The following is a 13,404-nucleotide window of genomic DNA, read 5'->3' as shown; positions in this document are numbered from 1 at the left end:
AAATTTTTATCTTATGCTTGAATGAGAAATTATTTTACGGGGCAAGCTGGCCAGGTTTTCCAGCACATGGGTGTGCTGCTGCGTGATCCAGCAAAGCCCTGGTGAGCCGGCTGGCCCGCCCAGTTAGCACAGCTGGGCGTGCTCAGCCCCAGCAAGGGAGCAGCAGGAGCAGGACATGAGCACGGCTGCTTGTGCACGCTGTCTTGATGCCACCACAGACCGCATGCAGTGGCACAGCCATACATTTGCACGTCGTCCAAGGGTGTGGGGGCTCTCAGTAGAGCCCAGGTGCCCGAGGAGCAGTTTTGGGCTCCCCTCGCCTCGGTGGCCCAGGGGCAAGGCACTGCCCGGCATCCTCCTTGGCACGGCTGCTGCAAGCCATCCCACGTGTCGGCTCCTCCGAAGCTGAGATGCGGCCGCAGAGGGAGCCGTGGGGAGTGCCATGCGGTGATCCAGCTGTTTGCTGCTGGAGACTCTGCCCACGCCAGAGTAGTTCCTTACGTGGCGTGTCAGCTTATGCAAGTTGTCAGAAACCTCCCCAGGTTTGGAGGGGAAAAAAAAAAAAAAATAGAGTGGAGAATTGGATTGTGACTGTTTTTCAATGTTGGTAATAAAAACATTAGGATCCATTTTCAAGTCATGATTGCACTAATTGGGAGGAATGTTAGTTTCTCTGCTGGGAAGTACTGCCAAGGATTTGGCTGTCTGGCAGTGAGGCGGTTAACCTCCCATCCCTGCCTTGTGTCTTGGCTTTTGGCAGATGGGAAGGGATGTTGGCTCGCTTCTGATGAGAGCGGGAGCGCTCGAGTCTATTCCAGCAAAGGCAAGGGTATTCCCAGCCTGACTTGAGGGCTCGCCCCTTTTTTTCCACCCGCTGCGTCTCGTCTGCCTGGTACGTTGGACCGGTTACAAAGAATTTCTAACGGGGGAGGTTTCAACAAGCTGCTCTCTGCGCTAATTCGCGCTGGCCGCCTGGCTCTCCGGAGCGCTTTTCTTGCAAAACAGTAGTCAGTCACACGAGCGAGGTCATGGATGGCCCCGATGAGTGCACGGGACGGAGCTGTAGATGCCTCTCTCATCTATTAGCGCTTGGCACGCCGGACGGAGGAGCGTTGCTTGTAGAAAGCGGGTTTCAGAGTAAAGGCAAACCACAAAAGGCAGCGCCGGGTCCTTCAGCGAGCTGACGCACGGGAAGTGTCTAGGCCTAATGAGCAAACTCTTTAATTTTCCAGATGACAGAGCAGAGGAAGCAGAAACAGCGCATCGGTCTCCTAGGACACCCTCCGCCCATGAATGTGAACCCACAGCAACCGGCATAAGTCGGGGGGGTCACTTGCCCCTCTCGCAAGAGCACGAGTAATGCTAACCCAGAGCTCAGATCCGACCACTGAGGCTGCTTCTGTGTACGTTCAGTTCATTTTGTAAATAACCTGTTTTTATACTATATGTATATGACTGCTACTATATAAAGTTTTGGGCATACGTATTGTAATTAGAACCGTTGGCATGGGACGGAGGTTAAACTTCGTGCCAAAACTATCAAAATTGCCTTTTCCTTGGAAGGACTAAAGAGAGCACCTGAATTGCACTTGAAAAGAATATTTGACTATGTGACATGTATTTTGTATTTAAAAAAGAAATAGAATAGCTAGTATTTATGTTTTTATACAATTGTGCAATATGAATTATGCAATCACAATATATTTGTAACTCCTGAATGTCCTAAAGGGAGTGCACATCTTTGAATCTGGTGTGTTAGTACAATGTAATAAATGGTATAAAATTACAGGTGTAAATGAGGCTGCTGCAAAATTGTGTAACTGGTGATTTTTCATACCCTTGGACATTTTTGTACCATGTGTGTAAATATCTTGCAATGCCATATCTGTTGCCTCTTCCTCCCAGAGATAACACTGGGAATACATGAGCTGTTAGATTGGTATTGATTTAAACAAAACATTACTTTGAAGCTTCCAAACGAGGAAAGCAGGAGGTATTTTTCAAGTGACTTCTTCAAAGTACTGAGGCTAGAAGAGCTCAGATACCAGGTTTTTTAAATGCGAAGATTTCTTAAAGGGAACTTTTTATGCAAAATGAAGTTTGGGATGAGGACGCACTACTGATGAGTTGGTGCAGTCTCCTACGGGCATTTTGTGCCACAACACCTAAACCCTATCACGAGGCTGTCCAGGCTTTTGCATTCTCAGTGTGCAGGATCCTTTCCTTTTATTTTTTCATTAGAGACCTTTGTGCCTGCTAAAGCTTTAGCAAACAGGCATCGCACCGACTGAAATATAACCTATCCTGTTAGGCCTGTAGCTGAGCACTGACATGTGTAATGCTTCTGAGAGCGCCACTGGTTTGAGGTTGGTCTGTCCCACCCCTTCCTCTCTGTCTCCCCCTCCATTCACTCACTTTCTTTGGTTTCTGATTCTAGAGAGTATGAAAGGAAACTTGTTGGTTTGGTTTTTTTCCTCTCCAATCCGTTGCATAGTTTTATACATGGACCTCATTTTACAAAAGCTAACTCCTCTGCAATACTGTCTACAAAAAAAAAAAAAAAAAGAAAGGAAAAAAGCTACAGAGTTATGAAAATTTGTAAATGCATAAATATAGGTATTTAAATAAATGATGCAAAATACTCTACGGTCAGAGGCTGCTGGTGGTTTGTCTCCCCCTCCAAGGCGCTGCGTCGTTGTGTTTGCTGAGGTGCTTTCCCACGCACCCTGGAAAAGTGAGTGGCGGGGGCCTTGCAGGTAAGGGTGCTGCTGTTCCCAGCTGCAGCAGGAGGGGCAGAGGTCGGTCTTTTAAAATCAGCGTGAGTCCTTCCTCAGGGCAGCGAGAGGCACTGCTGCCCCAGGAACCTCGCCTGTGATCCCTCCGGTTCTGGGTGCCTCAGGCTCTCACCACTGATATTTTAGGCTTGCCATCCTCAGCGTGGAGTGCCTGAGAGTTTAAAAAAAAAAAAACACTCCAGCTCCAAGTATTGTGTATGCAGAGCGTTGCTGATTATGTGTATTTGATTAAGATGTAGCAGGAACTACCTGGTACAATTAATCATCTTTAATCTGCTCAGCGCACACACAACTGTCTGAGAAGGGTGCGTCTGCCTACCACGGGTCATCACGAAACGGCACAGCGAGTGCATCTGGGGGAGGGGGGAGAAGGGCAGCCTGCCCAGCAGTCTTGGAGCCAGGGATTTATTGGTGAGGTTGTCTCAATCACGCATAATTTCCATACATATCCTGGCAAATCTCTCTTCCCCCCATGCAGCCGCTGGCTCCTAGCAAGGTGTGTGCAGAGAGAACAGGACGGATGCGACCACCATCAGGGTTGTGCAATGAAGGAGCGGGATTACATTTTCTCCTGAGCAGCAGAGACGTGTATCTGACTCACTCCTTCCCTTCGTGTCATCCAGGGATAAGCAGACACACACAAATTTGTCAGGCTTCCCGGAGCCGCTGCCAGTCAGGTGAGAGGGAGGAGGCTGCAGCAGGACATCCCTGCGAATGTGCAGCGGTGCTTCATTTTTACCTTAAAAAGGCAAAAATACCGGGCACTTCAGCAAAAGCACAAACCCCAGTCTGCGCAGTGATCCGTGTGAAAATCAGCTGTGTAAAATCTGGTGTTTTCACATGTGGTTGTCCTTTCCCAGGAGATGGGGGGAGATGCAAAAAGCAATGGGTTTTTTCCTCCCGCTGGTGCAGCTGCAGCAGTGACTCAAGCGCAGCCACCGCCCCGATGGCAGCAGCCAACTGCAGCAGGGCAGTTTGTCCGTGGCGGCGTGGAAGGTTTCATGCATAACCATGATATGTTTTTACTCTTTTTCTTGTGTTGTTTGGTTTTAAAGACTTTTTTTATTATTATTATTTTTCTTTCTGTCTTGGATCATTCTGGATGCACTGAACTCCTCTGCCCGCCGTGGCAGCGGAGGCGAGGAACGGAGAGAACCTGCTGCTGGGTGGCAGCGGTTCTGACCCCCGGCTTGCGAGGGCAATGCCTGGGTGAGGGCTTTCCCATGCTGGACCGAGGGCTGGCACCTCATGGCAACTTGTCATTGATGTCAAGGCAATGCTGTGTGAGGGGTCTGTTTAAACGCCACGTTTCAAGTATTCTTTTCCACAAAAGCTAAATATCTCATGAAATCACAAAAAGCTCGGTTCACAATTTGTGGGCTCTCAAGTGGAAAAAAATCTTCCAAACCTGACATCAGAATCTATAATTATGTCTTTAGCTTCTTAAAGCCAGGATGTGGGAGGCTGAGCATCATTTCTGGAGATTCTGTAAGATAAGGTACATGGCTCTCACTGTCCACCTCTGCAAAGAGGTTTTGCAGTGGCGTGTCTCAGGAACATCAGAAATGGGGAATCCTTCAGAAGCGTTGAGCTTGGCATGCGCAGTTAATTGGGTAGACTAGCTACAATTATCGAGATAATTTCAAGAAACAAAACTAATGCTCTCAGACCGCAGCCAGAGGTGTGGATGGGGTGAAGGAGCGATGCGCAGCCCGTGCGTGGCGGTGGCCAGCAGGATCCGGCTCCTCCTGGCACCAAGGACCCGGCGGTGGGGGGAGGGCAAGGGGGGCTGGTTAGGCGGGACCCCCTGGAGGATGATGAGGTGTGACAGCGGCCACCCCAGAAGGTGGGTGCTGCTGTGGGAGAAGGTGGCTCATTCCTGGGTGATAGGCAGGGTGTGAGTATGTACAGAAAGTGCCCTAGAGCCTTGCTGGAGGGTCTCTTGGTTTGCTCCCACCTTCAGAAAAAGTGGTATGGGCATGCCAAAGGGGGAAGGCAAGAAGGATTTCTAGATTTGGGAAAACATGACTTGCGAGGAACCAGGACTGTGTAGCCTGGAAATCGGGGATGGAGGAAAGGAAGAGGAAGGAAAATGTCACGTGTGTGCTCAGAGCAAAGTGTTTGCTGAGGATGTAAGGAGAAGGACCTGCTCAGCAGAGCCCAGGAGGTTCAGGTCATACACAGTAGGGAGCTTTTTGGCTCTAAAATCATTTCCCTGATGAGCAGTAAAATTAATGATTCAGTGACAGTGACAGATGGCAGTTAGTGTAAGGATCGTATTGAAACTGGGGAGTTTCCACCCGCTTTACATGCACCTGAGACTTCGTTTGGCATCAGATTTCTTTAAGCGGGATTGCTCCATGTTAAAGTTTGGGAAGACGATTATTGTGTCTTTTAAATAAGAACTTTCATTTGGAGGTGAAAGCGAAAGTGACCTTCCAAAGAGGAAGGAACAAAAAGAATCTACCCATTTTGCTAATAATGGAAAGTCCTGCAGGGGAAGGATCTCCGTGTATTCTTCAATTTGCATGAATGGCTGAGTCTGTGGATGAGAATTTTCTTCGCTAATGAAGCAGGTGACATGCTAATCAAGGCAATGCAAATAACTGCTCTGAAAGCACAGCCGTGGTGCTGCGGCTCCAAGACCGCCACAATGGCAAATTCAAGCCTTGTCCTCAATTTTGCAGCAAATTGGCAGAGGGCAGGACAAAGGAGCCGGGATTGCAGTCTCCGTGCTCACGGCGGGGACTCACGATGGGGCGCGTGTGACAGATAGCTCATTACATAATGGGGTCTTGATTGATACCGTGTCGGGAAAGTCATAATATAGCTCCATATAACAATTCAGCTTGTCTCCCAGAATGGGAAGTGCTCCTACACACATGCTTAATAGGGTTTTTTAAATTGCCCATTGTATTTCTGAACAAGAGAAACTTATTTGGAGTACTTTCCCTTTTACGTTTCCAACATAAACATCTGAAGACATTGCCATGTGTGTTCTTCACCCTCCTGCAGACCCACTTGCCAGGCAGCTCTGCGATCGCCCAAAGGGGATTAAAGGGATGCTCGTGAAAAGCATCCAAAATAAGTACCGCATCACGTAGCTGCTGCAATACGGGACACGAAAGGGGCCGTAAGCCTACCGATGACTGATTTGGGTGGCTCTTTGTTTTCATTGGAGACTACCTGGCTTTCAGCTGGCGTGACCAGGTTCTCACACACCGCGATGGATTTTGGGGCCTGAACTGTGAATTTCCTGGCCCTGAACAGTGTAGAGTGTAACTTTACATTTAGCATGGTGCATTTGCTTTTACAAACAGGCAAGACCCACATTGCTAATCTTTGAACTTTGAACAAGATGTTGATATTTGGAGTAAAATCAGTACAAATACTCCACCTGTGAGAAACCGGTTTTTTAACTGAGGCATAAGGAATAATTTCTGGAGAGATGCTGTACTTCTGCGTCCAATTTTTTATTTACTACCTTTCCAACCTTATTTCAGACTAAACATGTTAATGAGATGAATGTCAAAACCACCCACAAGTAAACTGAGTTGTCCCATCCAGTAGGCTAATGTTGATTTGTTTTTAGTAACTAGCAAGGATGCTGGAAAACCCCTATAAAGATTTCATTTTTAACAAAAAGTACCAAAAACTCCACCAGTTTTGCATCACAAAGTAGTGGTTAAAGTAAAGATTTGAGTAAAGCAGCATGTCTGTGGTTTTTGTGGGTGGATGCATCTCGGAATGACTATCAATCTGTCAGAGGGGAGATCTGCATGTCATCTCTGCATATGACAAGCAAAATCTGCAGTGACAAATATCTTTCCAGTACTCGGCTGCATTGTGAGCCTCATACCCCTCCTGCCATCCATAATAGTGAAGTCTTGTCAGCACGTAGTGTGTGAACCCACCTTTCTTTTTTTTTTTTAACTGAGACAAACTGAGGAAGGAAAGATAAATATGGAGCAGTACTCTACAAAGATGCCATCAAACACCACTGCCAATGTGCTTAGTCACATAGAAATTCAGCTCTGATACGCGCACGGGAGATGCCATGCCAAATACTTGTATTAGTCCAGCTAGCCCATTTCTGGCATGTGCCTATTAGTTTTTGCGATGCTTCTCTGCTGCAGTTACATGCGTGAGCGGGATGGTTGGAAATGAAATTACGTAAGGCTGGAGGGGGAAAAAAAGATAAAAACTCTTGACCGAATGAAAGTAACTCTAGGGATGTCTGAATATGGATGCAACTGGAATTGCACGTAGAAAAATTTGCAGAAAGAAAACAGAAAATGCCAGTTGATTTAGACCTTAACTGCTGGTAGAAAAACGCACAAAACCTGCAGTGCTTTTGCTGAATGCGATGAGGCTGTAGGGAGGGAGCGTGCTCCCTGGTCCCCTGGCTGCCCGAAGCCGTTCTGCAGCTCGGCTCCACCGGCAGCTGGAGCCTCATCTCCCCCCACCCAGGTCTCCATGGGAAAAATGGAAGTGGTTTGAGCCAGTGAAACATGGGAAAAAGTCTGAAATTTTGAAAATAATCATGAGATGGGAAAACCACCTTGTGCCTAGCCAAAGTCATGATCCCAGGATGCATTTATGGTCTGTGTGAAAACAAGTTGACAGCTGGATAAATTGCCTCGAGGCAGGTGCTTCCCCAGGAGCACCATGGAGCAGGAGCAGCCAGACCCATTTCAAGTCAGCCTTTCCCTCCAGAAGAGCCATCATCCTTCAGATCCATCTCCCAGCTTCCTTGCCCATTAGTCCTCCTCAGCTGACTGTTCTCACCCTGACACTCAGTTCTTTTTTGTCTTTTTTTGTCCCTGTCTCTGTTGTCTCATTTCAGGAATGACTGCAGCTCTCGCTTGCCCAGAGCCCTTCCACTGCCTGGAAATGGTACCCGGTCCTAAGGGAAAGGGCAGAAGCGAAGCCTGTTCCTGGGGCTTGCTGAGGCAATGGGTTTGTTTTCACTTTCCTTTTCTAGCGCTAAGTAAATACACGGAGCACCGAATCTGAAGGCAGCGAGGAGTGGAATTGCATATCTGTTCCATGTGTTTCAATATGACTCTTAAAATAGTGGAGATGCTATGTTATGATTTCCATTTTGTGTGTGTCCATAATACTGTTTTTACGCAACAGAGATGGAAACACAATCTGTTAAGTCTGTAAGAAACTTTTACTTACGAATGATGGGAGCAAACAACGTGTACAATTAAATTACAGAAAAAAAATTATATCCCCTCAATGTCAGCATACCTGAAAGTAGTTGAAAATTGCAGTTTGCCTATGTTTACACACCATGGGAGTTTTCACATCAATTTAATCACAGGATGATTCATTCATTCTTCATAAACCAAAGAACCATTAGTAGCACAACTGCCTGCGGGATCCAAATCACAGAATAACTCCCAACGGTTCCCGTGTCCAGCCCCATAGCTGGTGGGTAAACTGCCCCACATTTTCAAGAAGAACATCTCCCCGTGACGGTAAATGTGGTGTAGACCTTTGCAGTGTGTCCCAGTGACTAACTGCCTTTACTGGTAATGTGCTTCTTGCCTTTAGTCTGAATTTTTGCAACCGTTGAATCTTAGTCAAGTACAAAAGGTCACCTCAATGGCTGGGAGATTTTTGCAGAGACCAGTCTGGATTGTACCCGCTTGGGTCTGGAGCTGGCAAGAGCATTCAGCTACCTAGACCTGAAATGCTTGGAAATCCAGGCTGACCCTGAAGAAACCCCCAAACCTATGGCTGCTCCGTGTCTCGAAGAAGACAGGACTAGAGCTACGGAAAACCTCAGACGGGCAGGGCTAGACAGGCGGGATGAGTCGTTGGCAGGGAAGTGCTGCTGATGGGCTCATCCTGAACGTGTTCCCAGACATCCCGCTCTGCTACGTCACGGAGCTTTTCTCACGAAGGTGTGCGCCTGTGGTTGGCAATAAGAGCTTGCTCTATTTTTTCCCCTAAAATTAGGAAGTGGGAGGAACAGAAGGAAATGGTGACCTCCAAAACCTGTTCGATGTAAATGTTGGGAAGAGCGATGGAAATGCAGGTTCCTGGCAGTGCCTTTGATGTCGGTGCCATCACGGCCGCTCCCAAGTTTCTTCATGGCTCCGAGAAGGTTTTCTGCACAGAGCCAGCAGCACTGGTGGTGGTGCAGAGGACACCTGGGATGGATGGCCCTGAAGGAGGGGGACCTAGCTTGCAGCACCCCAGACAGAACAGCCCGTTTTTAAGGGAATGCTCAACAACTAACGAGTAGTTGTCAACACTACCGGTGAGAAATCACCACTGGGGCTTTCTCCTGCGGTGCCCTGCCACTGAGGGGCAGAGGGCAGATGCTGCTGCACTGGGGCAGCTCTCTGCTTGGCCAGGGAGGTTTGGTGTGCTCCAGCCTGAAGGCTCAAACCCGGCAGGGACTGGATGAGCTCCAGGCACGAACTGAGAGCAAGTATTATGGGAAATGCTGACGTGCCTGGGGAGTCTGAGCAGGTGAGGACCAAGCTGAGTGGCGATTCATGTCAGACAGTTCATGCTGACTCAGACCACGCGCCCGTGTCCCCTAGAGCCTTCCCTGACAGTCACCAGCCAAAAAGGTGCTACTAAGACTTGTAAGTCTGCTTTCCTTGTCCAGATCCATAATAATCCCTCCAGCTCCTAAATGCCTGCTTATTGCCATCCTTGGGACAGCTGAGGTTTGACGTCTTGCATGTGTCCAAGCGCTCACCCCCTCACCTGTGTGATCTGAGCCAGTGCGCATTTTCAGAGCTGGGATGGGGTCAGACCCGTTTAAAACGTGGAGGTACCCAGTGGAGCAGGGAGTGGGGCCAGGCACTAGAAATGTTAATGGTTCAGGCCCAAACCTTGCTTCTGGCGATGCCTGCCTTCCCAATAACCATTTCCACAACCAGAGCAGGGAGGGTGCCACCGCCTCTTCTTAAAACTGTTCTGCTTTGCATCTGGTAGATTTTATTGGACTGAAGGGAGTGACGATAGCACTCCAGGAAGCAGACCTGCATGCAGTTGCTGTTTTAGTGAATATTGAATAAAAATACCTCCCTGTTGCCTGGAGCAGGCATGGACAGAAGGGCTGCTGTGCCCCAGAGCAGTGTGCTGCCTGATGTCTCACCTGGGGAACAGGCGAGTGTCACAGGGTTCAAAGGAGTACACATACAAGGAGGAATGAAGGAGCTCCTGTCTCAAGGATACCTTGCCAGTTAGAGCTTTTACCTGGAAAAACTAGATTAAAATCTTCCCTGGGCATGAAAGGGCATTGCTCCCAGTTCCCACTTTGGGAGTGCTGTGTGGCTCTTCCACGTGGCTGCCCAGCGTGTACTGCGTTTGCTTCCCACCTCGCCCCTGGGCAGAGCTCCCAGTTCTGAGCGCGGCGTGGGGAAAAGCAGCCCAGAGCACGTCACCTGCTGACCAGGGGCTACACCTCTCTGCCAGCTCCTGCCGGAGGCTCTCCTACCTCCCTGCCTCCCGTACATAACCCCATTCTCTCCCCGTTGCCTCTCTAGGAACCAAGACCCCAAACTCGGGGCTTGAGCTGGTGCCTACAAAGTAAGAACTGAAACACTTAGATTTTTGGTTTTTTCAGACCTTTTGTGAGTCTAGTCCCTAGCCTTTCTGTGGGTCTAGTACTCAGTCTGATAGGAGAGCAGGGGAAAGTCTTGCTCCCCACCCACATCCTCACCCTAATTCTGAGCAATCGAAACTCTGAAGCAAAAGGGAAGATTACGTGCTTGTAAAATACCTACAGTCCTACCCCCTAACCTCTCTCTCAGCTTCTGTCTTTGGGAGAGCAGGGTTATCTCAGCCTATGCCAGAAGCAAATTCTATACACTGAAAGAATAATGAGGCAGAATGTTAAATTTTCCTGAACCAAAAAAACAGAGGTGGTGCATGAAGTTGTGCAAGAGCAAGCTGGGCAAACAGAATGAATCAGAGGGACCAGTGACAACATGGAGGAGGAAAGCCCTTCTGGCAGGCAGCCAGGATGAGGCAGAGCTCCTACTGCATGCATTCCTGCAGCATCCTGCCCACCCAGCCTGACAAACCCTTTCAGTCAATAATGAATAACAGTGTGAAGCTGGCGATCCACGTCCTTCATCTGGTGTTTCAGCCGTCTCATTTGGAGTGACTATTAAACGTGCTGTCTGAAAGTGAATTGCTGTTAAATTCAGAGTTACCACGGTTTGGCTTGCATGGCGTAGACCTGTGATTCAAGTCTATCACACACGAATAGGAAGTATGCATGATGAATAACCATATATTAACAGACGAGAAATGTAAGGTTGCCACCTCCAGAAAGGAAAAGCACCTGGTTTCAGTTCTAAATGCCCTGGAGTGCACAGCTCAGCTGCTAATCGGTGCTGACGGCAGGAGCAGGTATGGCCCCTTCACTGCTACCCCCGTGCACGAGCCGTCGCAGTCACCTTCTCCGGTTGCAGGTTAAATTCAGCTGCCTCTCCCTGCTGAGTCGGTTACGCCGTGCACAGCTGCTGACCTGGCTCTTAACCTTCATATATCATGTTTATGGTAACTATGGGATGACTGATGTCTGTAAATTATTGTACTTGCATTACATTCAATTGTTACTATACCTTTTTGGGGGACGAACTTAATTTTTAACTCGTGATTGAGACAGAACTGATATAAACCATTAACCCATTAATCCTGCCTAAATTAATATACTGCAGTCTTTTAACTGATAAGCGTGCATAAGCCTTCTGGGATGGGTTATGAAAGGAAAGGGCCTTTTCTGCTCTGCTCTTGCTATTAGCATGCCAGGCCTGGCTTTGCGGGGCTGCGAGGCTGTAACGTGCCGCTGGGCTGTCCCTCTGCAGCAGCGGTGACCGTAAAGGTTAAGCCTGCCACAGACTATTGTACCCAGCGGCACTGCTTGGCTGGTCTTTGCAGTCTAATTGCCACTGACCCCGTGACAGTGAGGTAATGTCTCTGACTCCTGGGTCAGATAAATACTGCTCATTTTATAACCACCAGACACGTTACTGAAAAACAGATAGGAAACAACCAAAAGTCCCATGATAGCTAGAATATAAACTCTACGACAGCTGCCATGACCATCCTTCACGCGAATGCTCAGGGCTTTTTCTCCTAACACCCACTTAGAGTCGCAACCCTTGCCCAGCCTCTGGCTGGGGATGCTTCTCCTCTAGCCTTCGCCTCAGGTGCCCTCGCCAAAACTAGAAGGGAAACATGGGAAATGGCCAGGAAATTGCGTGACTGGAAGGGTGCAATCAGTAAGAAACAACATGGTTGAAGACTTGTGCTCAAACGGATTTCTGAGCCGCTGCCAACAGAACAACCAGGATGGGAATTTAAGCAAAGAGCTGTGCCAGGGACCGACAACCAGCCACCCTCACGCAAGTCCAAGGGAGCTGGCAAAGCATCTCTGAACACTGCCGGTTCGGTGCTGGCCTTAACAAGCTGCGGGGTGTAGTCCTGCCGGCATGGCCACGCTTTCAGCCCAAAGTCCTCGTTCCCACCTCCCTCCCTCTGCCCTGCTTTAGCTCCGTAATGACCAGAGCCTTTGAAGATAAATGCCCGAGTGACGCCAGAATGACGATGAGGACTTTGCACCCCTCCTGAGGGCAGGCACAGCACCAGTGGGACACAGGCGAGGATGAGCATGGGTGCAAGACGGAGCCGCACAGGACAGTGATGCCCTCACACCAAATCCATCCCCCTACCACTGAACTCCTCTGCCGAGCCAGCCTCTGCCTCCCCTTTTGGAAAGAGGCCACAGCTCTCCCAGAGAGCCAGGCAGGGGGAATTGCACGGAAAGCTAGAAGTTGTTTTTCTGGACTAGCAAAACAGCCTTCCTCGCCACTGCCTCCGGAGCCGCAAACAGCCGCCAGCACCGTTCTGCAGCCTCGGCACTGGGAAAACCAGGGTTAAGATGATGGAAAGACACAGAATCTATGCATGGTTTTACAGTCTGAAACCAGAACCTCTGCAGAAAAAACCCAAATATTTACAGAAATTAACCCAGAATGGCATAAATAACCATACCCTTTTCATTGATACATTCTTATTTTATATAAAATAAACCCAGAGCTGCTAGCTGGTTTTGCTGCTATTCAGATCTTTGCCCATCTGCTCTGCTGTACCTTTGATCTAAAAAAGTTGGGGAGTTTTTATTAAGCCCTTGAAAGACACTGAGATGAAAAATATTTTTCCTGTTCCTTACCTGATATTTACAATAATTTTGGCTTTTTAAGTCTTTAATTTAAATTGTTAATCTTAAAGTGTTTATCTTACCTTGATAGGCTGTCCCCTAACTGTACACTGTGACATCCCCCACAAAATTCAAATGCTGCAGGATGATTTTTTTCTTTCCCTCATGTTAGTTTTCAGGTCACATTTTAAATTAACTTTTTTTCCCCACTCTGGCCATGACTCAGCAGTGTCAATTTGCATTGGTCTGGCATTTTGCATACAAGCTGCGCAGAAGCTATTTAAATACGAAATGGTCAGGTATCTTGTAGACCTTTGACCTTCCCTTCCATTCCTGTACTACCAACTTCTTTTCCACGCATGTTTTGGTGGGAAGGGAGATTCCTGGCTTGGGATCTTACAGGCTTTG

General features: G+C 48.3%; 1 protein-coding gene across 15 annotated transcripts in view; it reads left to right on the top strand.

Moving 5' to 3' along the window:
* The window catches only part of ITPR1 (inositol 1,4,5-trisphosphate receptor type 1), a 183,626-nt gene extending 181,026 nt beyond the window's left edge, over positions 1 to 2,600 (top strand). For 6 of the 15 annotated variants that reach the window (XM_056337552.1, XM_056337558.1, XM_056337556.1 and 3 more), the window contains one exon: positions 1,233 to 2,599. In XM_056337552.1, the coding sequence (XP_056193527.1) occupies positions 1,233 to 1,319 (87 nt within the window). In that variant the 3' untranslated portion in view covers positions 1,320 to 2,599. Of the gene's footprint in view, positions 1 to 1,232 lie in introns of all 15 variants that reach the window. The other 9 variants (XM_056337562.1, XM_056337563.1, XM_056337560.1 and 6 more) reach the window with 3 other exon arrangements.
* Positions 2,601 to 13,404: the final 10,804 nt, after the last annotated feature.

Source organism: Falco biarmicus, chromosome 4 (genome assembly GCF_023638135.1).
Source record: "Falco biarmicus isolate bFalBia1 chromosome 4, bFalBia1.pri, whole genome shotgun sequence".
Classification (NCBI taxonomy): domain Eukaryota; kingdom Metazoa; phylum Chordata; class Aves; order Falconiformes; family Falconidae; genus Falco; species Falco biarmicus.
This window is presented reverse-complemented; position numbering and strand designations above follow the sequence as displayed.